Source organism: Palaemon carinicauda, chromosome 19 (genome assembly GCF_036898095.1).
Source record: "Palaemon carinicauda isolate YSFRI2023 chromosome 19, ASM3689809v2, whole genome shotgun sequence".
Taxonomy (NCBI): domain Eukaryota; kingdom Metazoa; phylum Arthropoda; class Malacostraca; order Decapoda; family Palaemonidae; genus Palaemon; species Palaemon carinicauda.
In genome coordinates, this window is record NC_090743.1 from 83128433 (window position 1) to 83146344 (window position 17912).

General features: G+C 42.2%; 1 protein-coding gene across 1 annotated transcript in view; it reads right to left on the minus strand.

Moving 5' to 3' along the window:
• The window catches only part of LOC137658695 (acid phosphatase type 7-like), a 141567-nt gene that overhangs the window by 48020 nt on the left and 75635 nt on the right, over positions 1-17912 (minus strand). The window contains exons 7-9 of the mRNA XM_068393685.1: positions 17555-17738; positions 843-985; positions 364-504 (exon numbers count right to left, since the gene is read on the minus strand). Coding sequence (XP_068249786.1) covers positions 364-504; positions 843-985; positions 17555-17738 — 468 coding nt within the window. The remainder of the gene's footprint in view (positions 1-363; positions 505-842; positions 986-17554; positions 17739-17912) is intronic.

Below are 17912 nucleotides of genomic sequence, written 5' to 3' on the forward strand. Positions count from 1 at the left end.
TCAAATTCAATATTCTCTTTTCCCATTTCTATGGATTCTACTCTAAACACTCTATTTCAATGCATGAACAAGTAAGTACCCAAGCTAAAATGAAAACATAAATTCAGAATACCGGCAATTATAGAATATTCCAAAACCAATATTGTAGCTTTGTTAACCTATTCCAAGAATTGGTAATAATACCACAAAGGCGTACTGTACATATTAAATTTGCAAAAATAAAATCTTTTATTAAAATTATTATTCCAGATTCATCTTAGCCATACAAGTCTGAAGATGTGATCCATTGGTTACCTTAAATCATTACATACTACAATTACACAAACAACATTGATACTACTGTATTCTACTGTAAATACTAACTTTGGATTAGTATAGGGAGCTTCAGCAGATCCATTGTATACAGTGTAGTTGAACATTGGGTATAATCTTTCATATGAGTGTTCATGAGCCCATACTGCTAGATCAACACCATATTTATCAAGTAACTCCTCCATTGCATACCTACAAAGAAACAGAATAATAAGACATTTTCTAATGAATACAAATAGCAGAACAGGACAAAACATATAAAAAAGTAATTAATGTACTATAAATGGTATAAAAAAAGTACTGCCACGCTTAATTTTCTTTAAATGGCACCTACAAACCTTACAAGAAACAATTCAGACTTGGAAGAATTATCATTACACTATACTCAACCTATGAACAATATTTTACACAGTATTTATTCCTACATATTATTAGTTTGTTTTCAAAATAATAACACAAAAATATTTGATTCAACATTTATTTCATATTCATGTACACTACATATTCTGTACTGTATTTGTCTTACTCACATATGAATCAGAGGTAAGCCAACTCTGGTAAGGCAGTCTACTCTTAAACAGTCATCATGGTCATTGTTTGAGCAATACATTGGACGGTGACCAAACAAAATGATCCACGGGACCTTAGCTCGCACTTCAGGCTTGGTGGCTTCCTAAAAATATTATAGAAAATTCTAAAGTAATATTGGATAAGATAGCTACAATATCACAAATCTTTCAAGTAATTTGTATTTACCTAGTTATAAAAACTTGAGTCCTTTAAATAGGGAGTCTTCAAAGTAGGTGTGGTAGTTAGCAAGAGGTAGGTGGGGGGATTTGCCCCTCTGTATCACTACACTTCACTTTTGACCTTCAGCCTAAGAACCAAGGGGAGTGGTTGAGGAGGGAAGTATAACTAAAAGGTCTCAGGTTTGTGAAGCTAGGAAAAATACAAATGACTCTAAGAATCTTATCTATTCATACGCAAATGAAAACATTTTTTTCCTTTAAATAGGGGACTAGCCTATTGGTCAGAAACAGTTCCACAGAACCAAACTGGAATGTTCTTTTCTTTCCTGGACATGTCATCCTTCCTAGTCCCCTATGGGAGCAAGTAGGTTAACTCTAATAACTCCCTAACAACACCAATTAGGGATGTATAGAAGCTGTTTGGGCATCAGCTGTTACTCAATTGAAAGAGGAGGTCAGTACAGTCCAGCCTCAGTTTTTTACCACAATCCATTCCTGCACGCAGTTCAAAAAGTGATTTGTTCGAATTATGAAACTATTTTTCCCATTATAAATAATGGAAATAATTTTAATCTGGTCTAAGACTAGAAAGTTACTTTTTTGGGCTCGGCCATGTCGTCCTGATGGAAGGTTCCTTTAGGTAGCTTTCTAAGGGATATTTGCTACAGTGATACTCCCAGAGAATGAACCATAGGTCTCCAGAATTCTAACTCCTGGCGTGAGTATCCTTAATATATCTTTAAGGATATCGCATAATATCAGGGGACGTATTTTTTGATACGACACATAGCAATCTTCTCCCCGAATAGATTTAACTGTTTGAGGGGGAACAGTGGCGAACGAAAGGGGAGCCGTTATCAAGGTACCCAGTGGACCTCCTCTCCGTACTACTACGGCCCATCATTCCTTTAAACGGTAGCATTTAAGCTAAGTGCGCTCCCACGTTTCTCTCGGTGTTTTTACTGTTTCTTGGAATATTATCATGCAATCTCCAGCATCTTCATCCTCTGGAAAGTTGAGTATTTGATCTTTTCTGTATATAATTTTAAGGCTCCCTTCTTACAGTTAAATTAGTATAATCTAAGTGTGTTTAGTGGAGAGTAGCCGACACCGGAGGCGGCCATTTTGAGACCGCTGTCGCACGCCATAAATGCATTTTATTTAGCTATAAAGAAACTTTTTAGCTATTTAGGAAAATTATACTAATGAAGATTTGCATACATTATAATATTTCCTCTTCCGATATGTAACGTTACTTTCGTATATGACGGGGACCCCGGTGGTACCAACCGTGGCCGCGGTCCCAACCAGAGTTAGGCCAGCCTAACCCGTTTTGTATAAGTTAGTAAAGTAATTCCCATTGTTTAACCTCTTCGTATCGTTTCCTATTAATTCTGTTGGGGATATATATCCCCAAGAATTTATGGGTATTATTCGATATTTTTCTCTTTTAGAGAAAAGAGGCTAAACCGTTTCTCCCCCGGAGCCGCAGCCATCACAAGCGGCAGAGCTATCTTTCGTCATCGCCACCGAGTAGTAAACTCCGGCTTGACTTAGTATTTTACCGTCAATCTTCTTTGCCGCCGAGTATCCCAGCTTTGAAGTATGACGGTAACTAAGGGTGTACTGTCTTGCAGCCGACAATGTCGCTGACAGGGGAATCTTTGTTCCTCTGCCGCCAACAACGTTGTCGGCATGGGAAGCTATGCTTCCTTAGTTTACAGCCGAAAGTAGGCAGCATACCTGCCGCCCACTTTCTCCCTTGTAAACTATAAGACACGTCTTATATCAGACAATGTTGCCGACAGGGGAATCTTTGTTCCTCTGTCGACCACGTCGGCGTCGGCACAGGAAGCCATGCTTCCTTAGTTTACAGCCGAAAGTAGGCGGCATACCTGCCGCCGCCTTTCTCCCCTGCAAACTATAAGACCCTTTTTTGGGCTCAGCCATATCATCCTGATGGAAGGTTCCTTTTTTGGGCTTAGGCCATGTCGTGCTGATGGAAGTTCCTTCATTAGTAGCTTCCTAAGTTATATGTGACTACAGTGATATATCCCAAAGAATTTACCGAAGGTATCCAGAATTCTAACTCCTAGAGCAAGTATCCCTTAAATTTCTCCAAGGGATATCGCGTAAGGACGTATCTTGACACATCTCATAGCTATTTACACCCCGAATAGCCTTTCACTTCGAGAGGGAAAGTGGCAAGAAAATAAGAGAGTCGTTCAAGAGGTAAAACTACTCGACTCTCCTAATGTACTGTAAATAGTTCGGTCATCCCCCACCGCACGGCGCCACCAAACCATTCTTTCGTTTGTAGCTTTGCTGACCAGTTTTCCCTGTGTTACCTCACTATTTTCGAAGCTTTTTCTACTTAATTATGGATTCCCTAGCTTCATCAGCTTCTGGAAAGTTAAGTAATATCTTTGAATTGTGTAAATGTAAGCTCTTGCCAGCTTTGCTTTTCGATTGATATCGTAATTAACGTAGCAAGAGCTGTTGCCGGCCGGATGGCGTCATGACGCGATCGTTCTTTGTTCATTTAGTTAGCAAGAACGATATTCCCAGCATCCTCGCTTTAATAACTTTAGCTATTTAGTATTTTAGCTAGGGATTTTTATATTATGTCATTGTTGTCGTGAATTTGGCTATACTGTAATTTCGAGCCTCACGAGTGCTAGGCTTCTAGCCTAGGCACTTTCACACCTCATGCATGATATAACCTTCCTGGTAAAGTTGTATTGAAGCTCAGGCAATATTTTATACAATTAAGATATTACTATTTCCTTTCCTCTTCCATAATAGTATACCAGAGTTACGTAGAACGTTTCTCTAAGCTCTCTAGCTTAATAGCTTTAGTGCTTTAGTATACTTTATATGTCCCCATTACTCTTGTATTGTCTTTAGGGGTAAGATAGATATCATTGCCCCTTTAAGTCAATAATATCTCTATGAGTTATAAGAGTAATTCCCTTTCCCTCTGATTAGCCTAGGCTATCCTCAGTTAATTTACTGTAACCTATGGTTGGGTAAATTTTCTGGGGCGTTTCGTTTCCCTCTCCTTTTCTCTGAGCTGGCAACTGAGTAGCTTGTAAGCATTGAGTTTGGAGTTGGGGACGGGACATCAGAGTAAGTCTGTGCTTGGCTTCTGGCTACCTGGATTTATACCGGCAACTGAGCAGCTTGTCGGTATTCCAGTAGGGCTAGTTGCTGTTCAGGAGGCTTGCCTCCCTAGATCTCGTAGAGGTTATTGTTGCACAATTTCCTCTTTATGGTCTAGCAGACAGTCCTGTATTGGGGGTTCTTAACGGGAGGATAGGTTTCTTCCCGGTTTTGATCCCTGGTACGAGATTCTGTTCTCTTGAGTTCGTTTTCGGACGTTCTCTCATTGCCTAACCTAACCTGGGGAATTGAATTCCCCTAGTTGAGGCTTATACGAGGACAGAATCCTTCAGGTTAAGTAATGCCTTAGGGTATTGCTTTACTTATGGACTATTCACCCCTTCCCCGCTATCTCTTTCGTGTTGAATGACCCAACACCCTTATGGCCGTGGTTCTACATAGGCTCCTCTGGATGTCTGTAGACCTGGCATGAGTTTTTCTGTCAGTGCCTGGTTAGGTTACTGACAGATAACCTCATATCTTTGAGTGTTCCTTAAAGTCCTCCCTTGGACTGCCTTCCATATTCCTTGAGATGGGATATGGTTGAGTGGAAGCCCGAATTGATTTCCCTCTTCCACTGGTACACTCTTTCAGGATGTAGACGTCATAGCTGATTCTTTGCCGTCTCCTATCTTTACCTTTCTCTCTTACTGTCTATCATGGGCTATAGTCGGCAGTTAATTCTGCCAACGATTTGGGTTGGTTAGGCTACAGCTCGCTGTAATCTCTTATCTTGGACATCGTTGATCGATGGCCGTTGGTGAGTTTGATAGGCCTGTCTGCCGGCAACTGAGTAGCTTGTCGGCAGCTGGCCAATGCCTTCCACCCATAGTGTTTATTTAATAGCCAGCAGTGGTCGGCAGGCCCGGCAGATGCCGGCCTGCTGGCATATGCTGATATGCCCATCATGCCAACAATGTCGGCAGGTTGACACTATATTCATATTTTATTTATGGTGGCTGCCGGCAGGCTTGGTAGACACCTGCCTGCCGGCATTTACCGACTGGCCCTACATGCCGACGATGTCGGCGGGGCCGGCAGTGTCGGCGGGATCTGCAGTGTCGCAACTGCTGTATCCAGAAAAATATGATAAAATTTTTCCAACCTACAAGTGGTTCTTGAGCAGCCATTTGTGAGTCCATCTTAGAGAGATGATTCTCTCTTATTTTAATGGTTATGTCCATTAAATTTATCCACTGTATTGAACATTATAAGAGGATGTGTCAAGGGGACACTATATATCTTGGATATTCCCTCTGTTATTTAATTCCTTGTGAATTTCATGGTTCAATACGGGAAGGGGTCATAGCAAATGGCTGGATGGGAAACACTTGTGGGTGTCTTTCCTACTATAGCTTACCCTATCCAAGCTAAATATAATAAATGTATTATGTTGAAATCTGGGAATTTCACAGATAACTCATTTGCTTTTCTTTTCTTTACAGGAGGAGCATCCCGAGTGCGGGAACAACTTTTGTAGGGTCCGCAGCAAGGACTTCTACGGACATGGCGTGTGTAGGTCTCACGCCCGCTGTTCTGTCACCAAAGGGGCCTTCAAGTACTGGGACCCAGAGGTTTGTACTGTGTGTGACAAGTTGGTTAAGGAGGCTTTTGATGATCAAAAGTCTGCGGAGTCTAGGGATGCAGCGAGGATTACGCTGCGGAAATGGGTTAAAGGTTTTCAAAAGAATACCTCGGGCCCATACCTTCCTAATGCTAGGATGAGGGACTGTCTCTTCCCCGGAGCTCGTGACGATTCCGTTATTCCCCAGACCAAACCTTCGATCCCCTTGGTGCAACTCCAGGTTCAGAAATCTGGAGATCCTGACGTGGCGGATGCTTTGGAAAGCGTCCACCTGGACGACAATATGTCTGTCGTTTCCGAGGAGACTGAGAAGAATCTACTCGTAGAAGAGTCAGAACAGAAGGCAGTTGTTCCTCCTACTAACGAGGTTGAGAATGCTGAAGCGGTGTCGGTTTCTTCAGCAGCTGTGGTGGAACCAGCACCCTCAACCTCTTTGCAACCGCCTCATCTGGAGGCACTTACGACCACCTTGCAATCTCTGATGTCGATGGTGTACGACTTGCAGAAGAGGTCCTCCGAGAAAGAAACTACTTTCCGGTCAGAGATCGAACAATTAGTTTCCTCGCGCTTAGCCCCGAAGAAACTAAATGTTTAGGACCTCCCTGTGTTCTCCGATGTTAACCCGTGGAGGTACGCGGAGCACATGCCTATGTCAGCAGGCAAGATTTTCCTTTCGGAGAAACTGGGTACCGTCCCAGTGGAGGAAGTAGAGTTATGGCCCAGCAGGGCATCCTACCCGGATTGTCATGTACGGCTCAGAACTGAACCGGCATCCAAAGAAGAGACGGAGCCCAAGGAAGTAATTGTCCTTGAGCTCGCTAAAGCACAGGCTTTGTTTTCCACAAAGCTAAAGGAGAGGGCATTCACTAGCTCAAAGGTGCCGGCATTAAGCAAAAAACATCCGTCGTTTATTGCTGACCCTCAATGTGCTTTTCCCTTTATGGATAAAGGGTTTAAAGCAGCTCTGAAGGCCGTGAGGGCAGGAAAGCCCTGCCCCACACTGGAAGAAAGCAAGCCTTTCTCCCTTGCTTTCCCTTCAGATCACAAGGACTGGAAGGACGTTCACGTTACCTTCTCAGTCGGGAAGCTGGAGGCCGATATCGCTGGACGTCAGTTCAACGAGGACCTCCCAAAGCTGTCAGAGTTTCTCTTGAAGAGAGAACATGAGACGAAGGAGCGCTTGGCAGCGTCCATGTCTTTACAAACGGGGCTAGAAACGATGGCTAGCATCCCTGATTCTCCAGATATGTATATGGTCTTTGCCAAGGCACACTTGGCTACGGTTACAAAGGACCTATACAACTTTATCAGAGCCAGGACGGCTTGTCGGGAGTTCGTGTTTGCTTCTGCCTCTGTGAAACACGAACCTAGGAAGCTGATAACTTCTAATATCTGGGGAAAACACCTCTTTCCTAGTGATGTGGTGAAGGAGGTCGTTGACAAGGCTGCTTCGGAGAATAGGAATCTCCTCTCTAAATGGGGCTTGTCCTCCAAGAGAAAATCTTCCGCTGACAGGGGTCCCCAGCCGAAGAACAAGTCGAAGCGGCCTCGCCTGTCCTCTCAGCCAAGACAGCAACAGCTTCCCATGGCCACGGTGCCCCAGACGGTGGCACAACCTACCACCACCTTTCAACTGGTGCCCCAAATACTGGTGACTCAGTCACCAGTTTTCACCCCAGCTTATGAAAGGCAGTCGGCTTCTAAGTAAAAATTTAGGGGATCCTTTCAAGGCTCCTCTAGACGCCCCTTCAGAGGAAGAGGCAACAAAGGTGGTCGTGGCCAAGGTGGAAAGTCTTCCACCCAGCACTCAAAGTGAGATGCTGCCGGTAGGAGGGAGACTTCTACACTTTCAGGATCGGTGGACCTTCAATCCTTGGGCAAACAGCCTGATCAAGATAGGACTGGGGTGGGGTTGGAACTCAACTCCACCAAGCTCTCCTCAATTCTTCCAGCCTTCAACCCCAGTTCTGGAAGAATACGTTCAGGAACTACTGGACAAGAGAGTGATAAGGAAAGCAACGTCCATCAAATTCCAAGGAAAGCTATTCTGTGTTCCGAAGAAGAATTTGGAAAAGCTCAGAGTCATTCTGGACTTATCACCACTCAACAAGTTTATTGTGAACTACAAGTTTAGAATGCTGACGCTTCAGCACATAAGGACCCTTCTGCCCAAAAGGGCATTCACAGTCTCCATAGACATGACGGACGCATACTGGCATGTACCAATCAACCGTCAAGTTTCCCCCTACCTGGGATTCAAGCTCCAGAAAAGAAAATACATTTTCAGAGCCATGCCTTTCGGTTTGAATATTGCTCCAAGAATATTCACAAAGCTTGCAAATGCAGTTGTTCGACAACTACGCCTAAAAGGGGTTCAAGTGATGGCCTACCTGGACGACTGGCTGGTGTGGGCAGCATCCAAAGAAGAATGCTTGCAAGCCTCCAGAAAAGTGATCCAATTCCTAGAGTACCTAGGGTTCAAGATTAACCTGAAAAAGTCTCGGCTGTCTCCAGCTTAAAAGTTCCAGTGGTTGGGAATCCACTGGGACTTACAGTCACATTGCCTCTCCTTGCCAAAGGCAAAGAGAACGGAGATTGCAGGGGCCGTCAAAAATCTGATTCGGTCACGAAAGATTTCAAGAAGACAACAGGAGAGAGTGTTGGGGTCTCTCCAGTTTGCCTCTTTGACGGACCCACTTTTGAGAGCACAATTAAAAAATGCCTCAGGGATCTGGAGAAAATACGCTTACAACGATCGAAGAGATCTACTAAGACCGTTACCAAATCGTCTGCGATCGATTCTCAAGCCATGGTCGGAGACAAAGAACTTAAGAAGGAAAGTATCCTTACAACCACCTCCTCCTACAGTCACCGTCCACACGGATGCTTCGAAGGAAGGATGGGGGGGTCATTCTCATCTTCGGAAAGTGCAAGGAACTTGGTCTCCCCTGTTCAAGACCTTCCACATCAACTATCTGGAAGCCATAGCAGTGTTTCTTTCCCTGAAGAAACTGAAACTTCACCGATCGATCCACATTCGCCTGGTCCTAGACAGCGAAGTAGTGATGAGGTGCATAAATCGTCAAGGTTCAAGATCACCTCAGCTGAATCAGGTGATAATAGCCATCCTTCATCTGTCCAAGAAGATGAAATGGCACTTATCAGCAGTCCACCTTCAAGGATTCCGCAATGTGACGGCGGACGCTCTATCCAGGTTCGACCCGATAGAGTCCGAATGGTCCCTAGACGCAGGATCATTCTCCTTCATATTAAGCAAAGTCCCAGGATTGCAAGTAGATCTCTTCGCAACGAGCGACAACAAGAAGTTAGCCCGGTACGTAGCCCCGTATGAGGATCCTCTAGCGGAAGCGACGGACGCGATGTCTCTAGATTGGAACAGATGGTCCAGGATTTACCTGTTCCCACCAACCAACCTGTTGTTGAAAGCCCTCGACAAATTGAGATCCTTTCGCGGGAGGGCAGCGATAGTGGCCCATAAGTGGCCAGGCAGTGTCTGGTTTCCATTGATAACAGAACTACGCCTGAAGCTGATCCTGTTGCCGGAACCAGTTCTGACTCAGCTAGTACAGAAATCGACTGTCTACACTTCATCAGAGAAAACCCAGAACCTTCATCTCATGATTTTCTCGCCTTAGCGGTCAAGAAAAGGTTTGGGATTTCCGAAGACAGCATTAATTTCTTAGAAGAATATAAGTCAAAGTCAACAAGAAGACAATACGAATCTTCCTGGAAGAAATGGGTGGCCTTTGTTAAGGCGAAGAAACCTCAAGAGATTTCTACGGATTTCTGCATGTCCTTTTTCATCCATCTTCACGGACAAGGACTAGCAGCTAATACGATCACGACGTGTAAATCTGCCTTAGCTAGACCGATTCTATATGCCTTCCAAGTGGATTTTTCAAGCGAAATCTTCAACAAGATTCCGAAAGCCTGCGCAAAACTTCGGCCTGCAGCTCCTCCAAAGCCTATTTCATGGTCTTTGGATAAGGTTCTTCATCTGGCCTCTACCTTGAACAATGAAGATTGCTCGCTGAAAGACTTGACTCGGAAAGTGATATTTTTATTTGCACTAGCCTCAGGAGCCAGAGTCAGTGAAATAGTGGCCCTCTCGAGGGATGATGGCCACATTCAGTTTACACCGAACGGAGAACTAAATCTCTTTCCAGATCCGACTTTTCTCACCAAGAATGAGCTACCCACTAAAAGATGGGGTCCCTGGAGAATCTGCCCTCTGAAGGAAGAAGCATCCCTCTGTCCAGTGGAATGCCTAAAGGTCTATCTTCGTAGAACTTCAGACTTTTGGGGAGGTCAGCTTTTTAGGGGAGAAACTTCGGGTTCGACGTTAACCTTGAAACAGATAAGGGCGAAAATCACTTACTTTATTCGCAGAGCGGATCCTGACAGTACACCCGCAGGTCATGATCCGAGGAAGCTTGCCTCGTCTCTTAACTTCTTTCAAACTATGTCGTTTGATAACTTACGTGCTTATACTGGTTGGAAGTCTTCCAGAGTCTTTTTTAAGCACTATGCGAAGCAATTGCAAGAAATCAAATTTCATGTGGTGGCTGCAGGCAGTGTAATAAAGCCTGTAGTTTGATTACTGCGAAGGACAGTGCACTAATTGGGACTGTTAGTGAAGGGTGTGCATGATAGACTTAGGTATATCATGATGATTTTTAGTGTTGACATAAACATTATAAACTGTCTTCCATAGTTAAGTGAACTTAAAAGCATGATATTTAGACATGAGTGCCAGCATATTTATGCATAATGTCTTTTAGTAATAACATATATATTGAAATTTCCTAATTTCACGGAGTGGCATTGTTTTCTCTTTCAGATAAAACTTTTTTACCTTGTTATTACTGTTATGCTTGTTATGTCTATGTCTAGCATAAATATTTTGCTTAATCATAACTTCTGTGTTACTTGTAAATAAACTATAGAAGGAATCTTTGCGTCTCTCTCGCCTTAAGATTATACATTATGTTCAGAGTATTTTTGATCCTCTTATGGACTATGTGGGACAGAGTTTCCCTTACCATGCAATCAGGTAAGTTTGGTTGTGCTACGTTTGTCTACTGTATTACGTTTCCTACGTGAACATAAACTTGTCTGTCTGATCCAGACCTGGGAGGTACAGTACTCTATTCAGAACTCTAGTACAAACTACGCTTTACGTATATACGACACGATATACTTTCTGCTTGCTTGTTGTTCTTTGAACTCACAATCTCGGTTTTTTTCCTAGAGTCTATAAAGACTTTTCCCTGTAGGGGGCAGGAAGAACTGGCATACGGTATGCTCAGTTGATTGATGTATTAAGGTAACATCAAGTGTCTTTGGTCTTGGTGACCGGTTAGGAAATAGTCAATTCGAGATAACGACACTATTAAATCCACAGATACATTATTGCTCTGGTAAACTTCCATCAGCACGACATAGCCTAAGCCCAAAAAATGGATTTTGAGCAAAGCGAAAAATCTATTTTTGGGTGAAAGAGCCATGTCGTCCTGATGGACCCACCCTCCTTTAGTAAAAGGATGTTAATCCCTCCCTTTTGGTACTGTATCTGTAAAACTTACAAAGCTACGGAGAATGGTTTGGTGGCGCCGTGCGGTGGCGGATGGCCGAACTATTTACAGTACATTAGGAGAGTCGAGTAGTTTTACCTCTTGAACGACTCTCTTATTTTCTTGCCACCTTCCCTCTCGAAGTGAAAGGCTATTCGGGGTGTAAATAGCTATGAGATGTGTCAAGATACGTCCTTACGCGATATCCCTTGGAGAAATTTAAGGGATACTCGCTCCAGGAGTTAGAATTCTGGATACCTTCGGTAAATTCTCTGGGATATATCACTGTAGTCACATATAACTTAGGAAGCTACTAATGAAGGAACTTCCATCAGGACGACATGGCTCTTTCACCCAAAAATAGATTTTTCGCTTCGCTCAAAATCCGTTTAGGCAGCTTTCCAAGGGATATTTGGCTACAGTGATACTCCCAGAGAATTGACCACAGGTCTCCAGAATTCTAACTCCTGGCACGAGTACCCTTAAAATAACTCTTAAGGATATCGCATAATATCAGGGGACGTATTTCTTGATATGACACATAGCAATCTTCACCCCGAATAGAGTTTTCGCTTTGAGGGGGAAGAGCGGCGAAATTGAAGGGGAGCCGTTATCAAGGTTAGCCGGTGGATCCCCTCCCAGTACCACCCCAGCGAACTATTCCTTTTGTAGTAGCGAATTGAGCACGGTATTTCTCCCAACTGCTCTCGGTTTTGTTACTATTACAATGATTATTACAATGCAATCTTATTTAATCTTTCCTGTGTATAATTTTTGGCTCCCTTCTCACAGTCAAATTAGCATAATTTAGATGTGTTTAGTGGAGCAGAGCCATCACCGCAGGCGGCCATTTTGGACCGCTGTCGTACGCCATAAATGCTTTATTTAGTTAGTAGTACGACGTCCCCGGTATTCAGCTATAATGAATTCTAACTATTTAGGCAAATTATACTAGTGAAGATAAAATCACACATGTAATATTTCCTCTTCTGTTAACACGTTTTGATAGTATACGTTAGGGCCTCGGTGATATAACGTAGCCGAGATCCCGACTCGAGTTAGGCTATACTTTAGTAACGTTATCCCCGTTTATCCTCTTGTATCATTTTATTAATTCAATCGGAGATAGTACATCTAGAATTACTATCATAATTTGATACTCGTCTCTTTTAGAGATTTAAGGATAACCCCTTCCTTCCCTCTGAGTGCCCCCATTTGGCAGCATCCCTATCTTTTGTCTTGCCATAGAGTAGTGTATTCCGGATTGACTGAGACAGTCTTTCTGTCCATCCTCTTTGCCAGTAAGTATCCCGGCTTTGGAATACGACAGTAACTCAGAGTATTCAGTCTTGTTGTCGGCAACTCTACCGATGGGGATTAGTCATTCCCCTGCCAGTTACACAGTTGCCGGCATAGGAAGCCCGGCTTCCCTAGTCTACAACCAAAAGTAGTACAGTTGCCGCCACCTTTCTCCCTTGTGGACTAGAAGACATGTCTTATATCCAGCAATGTCTTAGGCTAAGGAATTGTTATTCCTCTGCCGCCCAAGACGGCGCCGGCATACGAAACTATGTTTCCTTGATTTGCAGCCGACAGTAGGAGGTGTACCTGCCGCCTTCTTTCAATGCAAAATATAAGACCTTTTCCCTTCCCCTTCTGTCTTTTAGTGATGGCCTAGCCGTCACAGCCTCTGTGGCGGGTATTCTACAATCTCCCCGCTTGCCGGGCTGATTACGATGCCGGCCGGGCTCCTACAAAGGCGGCTAGATTGCCGCTTCGACCTTACCCCTAACAGAAGCAAGGCTCCGGGAAAGGTTATGCCGGCCATGACGGCTGCCGGTGGGAGACCCATTACAACTTTGAGTATTTTTCAGTCCTCTCTTGGACTGCCATCCACAAACCCTGTAACCGGCAGTGCAGCCGGCAACAGATATTGTGGCTGGATGGAAGCTAGAATTAATACAATTTCTCCCCTTCCATTTGAATCCTCATTCTGGAAAGAAGGCAGTAGAGACAGTAGTCCCTACAACCCTAATTATTGTACTAAACTATAATAATACGATAGTCCTTCTCTCCATTCTTTCTCTCTCTCTCTGTCGGCTATTGCCGACAGGTACTAGCCTAACCGTTAGTATGCCGGCAGAACTACAGTATAAGACTATACAGTAGCCAGTATTCCTGCATTATAGCAAATACAGCATTTAGAAATCTACAGTATATAACATACAGTAGTATGATTTTCAAACATATTCTGTGTATCCTTTCACAGTCCACTGTTGAGACCGCTAAGCAAATGTTGGCGTGAAGTATTCCTTCAACATTTTGATGTATCCTAGATCATCAGAACATAAAACGGATTTTGAGCGAAGCGAAAAATCTATTTTTGGGTGAGATAGCCATGTCGTCCTGATGGAAGGTTCCTAATGGTAGCTTCCAAGGGATATATGAACTACAGTGATATTCAAAGAGAATTTACCTTTAGGTCTCTGGAATTCTAACTCCTGGCGCGAATATCCTTAACATTCTCTTAAGGATATCGCATAAATCAGGGGACTTATATCTTGATACGACACATAGCGATCTTCACCCCGAATAGCGTTTTCGCCTCGAGGGGGAAGAGTGGCAATTTTGGAAGGGGAGCCGTTATCAAGGTTACCCTATTTCCCATACTACTATTGAGTATCAAGATGGCGCCATATTCAAGATGGAGGTCATTCCTTGTAGCATTGAGCATGGTACTACAGATATAGTAGTTTCGGGAGGGACTCCGTGAAGGCCTTTTCTATAGAAAAGGAGGGTGGGTCCAACAGGATGACATGACTATCTCGCCCAAAAATAGATTTTTCGCTTCGCTCAAAATCCGTTTTTTGGGGTCAAGCCATGTCGTCCTGATGGAAGTTTACCAGAGAATTACTAGAAAGTACTGTATCTGTGGATTTTCATCGGTGCTTTAACCTTGGGACAATTTTTCTATGGTCATCTGGACCATTGAGACAAATGACGTTATAATTATCCATCATTACCAGTAATCATAGACAATGTTAGTGCTTCTTGCCCCCTACAGGGAAGAGTCATACTAGACAGTAAAAAAGGGGCCTCAAGGTTAGCATATATTGTATGAACAAACATAAGTATCCACCATATATACAAACAGTCTCACGGTTTGTATATAATGTCGAAACAACATCACTGTCAACTGTATCCATTGTTTGTAAGCATACAATGATATGAGGTTTACTTAAATAAGTATGTAAAATAACTCTGGCATCTTTAATGTGCAAATTGCAGGGCGAGAAAGGACGCAATTACATTCTAATAGACATTTATTTCGAATAAATGACTAAATGGAATAACGAGTGAAACGAATGTAACATGTTAAAGGAATTATACGTGCAACGTATACAGAAAATATTTTTCCTTCCCTGAAAGGAAAGAAATGATGAGTGCCACTCTTAAAACTGAAAAAATTTTGTAAATGTTGTATACTATCAACACTGTGTACTACGTACACACGGCACAAGTGTTATCTGTATACAGTAGTACGAAGTTAATTCTCTGGTAAGCTTCCATCAGCGCGACATGGCTGAGCCCAAAAAACGGATTTTGAGTACAGTAAAGCGAAAAATCTATTTTTGGGTGAGATAGCCATGTCATCCTGCTGGACACACCCTTCTTTCAAAAAGAAAAAACAAACAACTATGTAATGGAAAGACCCCACCCGAAACTACTCTATCTGCGGCTATTCCAGCTTAAATGCAACAAGGAATAACGGGCCGTAGTAGTACAGGGAGGGGGTCCACCGGGTACCTTGATAACGGCTCCCCTTCGTTCGCCACTCTTCCCCCTCAAAGAGTTAAATCTATTCGGGGTGAGGATTGCTATGTGTCGTATCAAAAATACGTCCCCTGATATTATGCGATATCCTTAAAGATATATCAAGGATACTCGCGCCAGGAGTTAGAATTCTGGAGACCTATGGTTAATTCTCTGAAGTATCACGGTAGCAAAACATCCCTCAGAAAGCTACCTTAAGGAACCTACCATCAGGACGACATGGCTTTCTCACCCAAAAATAGATTTTTCGCTTAGCTCAAAATCCGTTATATACAAAAATTAATATCAATGAGTACATACTGCATTGTATAACACAATCTGAAAATCATAAGTATATCAAAATACAATTTTATATCCTCACATAGCCTACTTTTCTCAACCAATTTAGCTGCAGATCATTAGTGGATGCAGTTAACTAGATATGGGTCAGAAAAATCTGCTTAACATGTTAGGCCCCAAACTGGACATGACATTAGCCCCAGAGTCAGAAAATAATCTAGGATATATCACTGATAAACACACATACATTACACTAAAACCTCCATAAGGAACAATCATTATGTTCCTAACGTACCATAAATAGCTGCAACTGTATACCAACAAAGGTTTCTTGTAAAACATTTCCTAGGATCATAATAGTCATGACTAAATAAAAAGAATAACAACAGTAATAACAATAAGCATGGCCATAATATGCAAAGAAATCCGCAAAAAAACATATCTTCAAATAAATGTATTCTCAAATCGATAACATGTATCAATAGACAAATCAATAAAATGTGCACAACTTACGAATACCCACGATGCATATCCCTGGGTATACCTGGGCTCGCCCTGTGCCGCCCCCTCTACTGGAGTGCTCTCTACGCTATGGTACCACTTGTGTCATCAACCAGTGAAGGCCTACCTGACTATCAAATTGTGGCATGCACAATTTTCATTTAGAATAAGTTCAAAATGTTTGGAATCGGGGGTAAATAGAAGACTATTATGTAGTTATCAGATTTATTTTGGTCTAAGTTATCTGACCTAAATGAGCAGAGTATTTTACTAACAATATTTATTAATACTGTAGAAAAAAATTCACTTTGTCTCAACTCTGACTTATTAAATGAACATTATAACGTTAATTTTGACCAAGTCAAGCAAGAGAGAGGGGGCACACATATTCGTTACTTTACATAACAGTTATCAGGCAAACGAATGTTAAAAGAAATCACACTGCCGTTTGGGCGTAGTGGGAGCCCAGCGGCGAAGAGGGCACCGACCATGGTTCTCGCCCCACACTCCTCCCCCTGCTTCCAAGGGTGAGGTATATTAGCCACCTGGCTGTATGGGAATAATGTGCTTCCTCTGGGAGATGGGTTATAGCCGTTACCATGTGACATCTCCTGCAATCAGGATTACCCCACATCAAATCGTCCACTGATTATCCGACCTCCCTAGTACATTGACCGGGTGGTAAATGACTATCAACAGTTTACATTCTATATGGCACAGGTGAAAAATCAATTCTGATTGACTTTCCCAGCCTGGCTCGAGTAGACGAGGTCACAGGTCAACGATCATGTGCCCTGCTTTTGATTAATGTGTTCAAATTCCCTTTCTAACTGTGACACCACCATACCAAAATCCAAAACTGCACAGTATGTAGAATAAAAAGAATTAATAACCTTGTTATTGGTAGCAATAGTACAATCACAGTTGTAGCTGAAGATAAAAATGAAGTGCCTTTGACAGGAGAATGGGGGGCCCTACTTGCTTTGTGCTCCCCACATCATTAACTACCTTGTTAATGAATGCAATGTTCCAGCTCCACTGAAGACATTCTCTATTCTAAAGGACAAACGTTTTGTATATGCATAAGAACAAATAAACTTTATAATAGAATAAGTAATACAATATTTCTCATAATAAATAAATTACTGTAAAGGATAGAGAATAAACATTGTGTTAATGTACTCTTATATCTACTTCTATACAGTACTGGGCTAGCTATTAAAAAATAGTCCACCCTTGAAATTAGTAGTTAACACATTTATTTGCATCTTCTGAAATAGCAAAATTAATGTCATGAAAACTTCAATAAATCAGTTAATTTTGGGAAGTCATGAAAGCCCCAAAACAAAAGAATCTCATTTAAAAAGACTGAAAAATAATCTAGCTTAAAAAGTATCAATGTAAAATTCTTTAAAGCATTATTCTTGTATCTAAACTTTTTAGGTACTCTGTATCTTCTATTCTTGAAGATCATAACACTGAAATCAAAGGCTAGGTAATTTTGATTCTAAAATACAAAACTTAAAGAAATCATTCACCTCTAGATCCTTGATGAGCCATTCATACTGACGTGAAAGTGGCTTAATGCCGTACTCCATGAAATAATATGCCTCTGTGCTGATAGAGATGAAATGAACTGGACCCATGTTCCAACTGAAGAAAAGGTTTTCAGAATCTTCATGATTAGGCATGCTGAACCTGGCACGATAGTTACTGAAGTTACTGCGGAACGAATACACTTTTGATTTATCAAAATTTGTTTGTTTCCTTCGATGTGACAAAAATAGTATTTTTAGACAAATGGAAGTTTACATGTAATGGTATACATATTTATATCAAGCATTACTTAATGTATATGAAATTAAGGAAAGTTAATTAATATCTTTATATACAGGA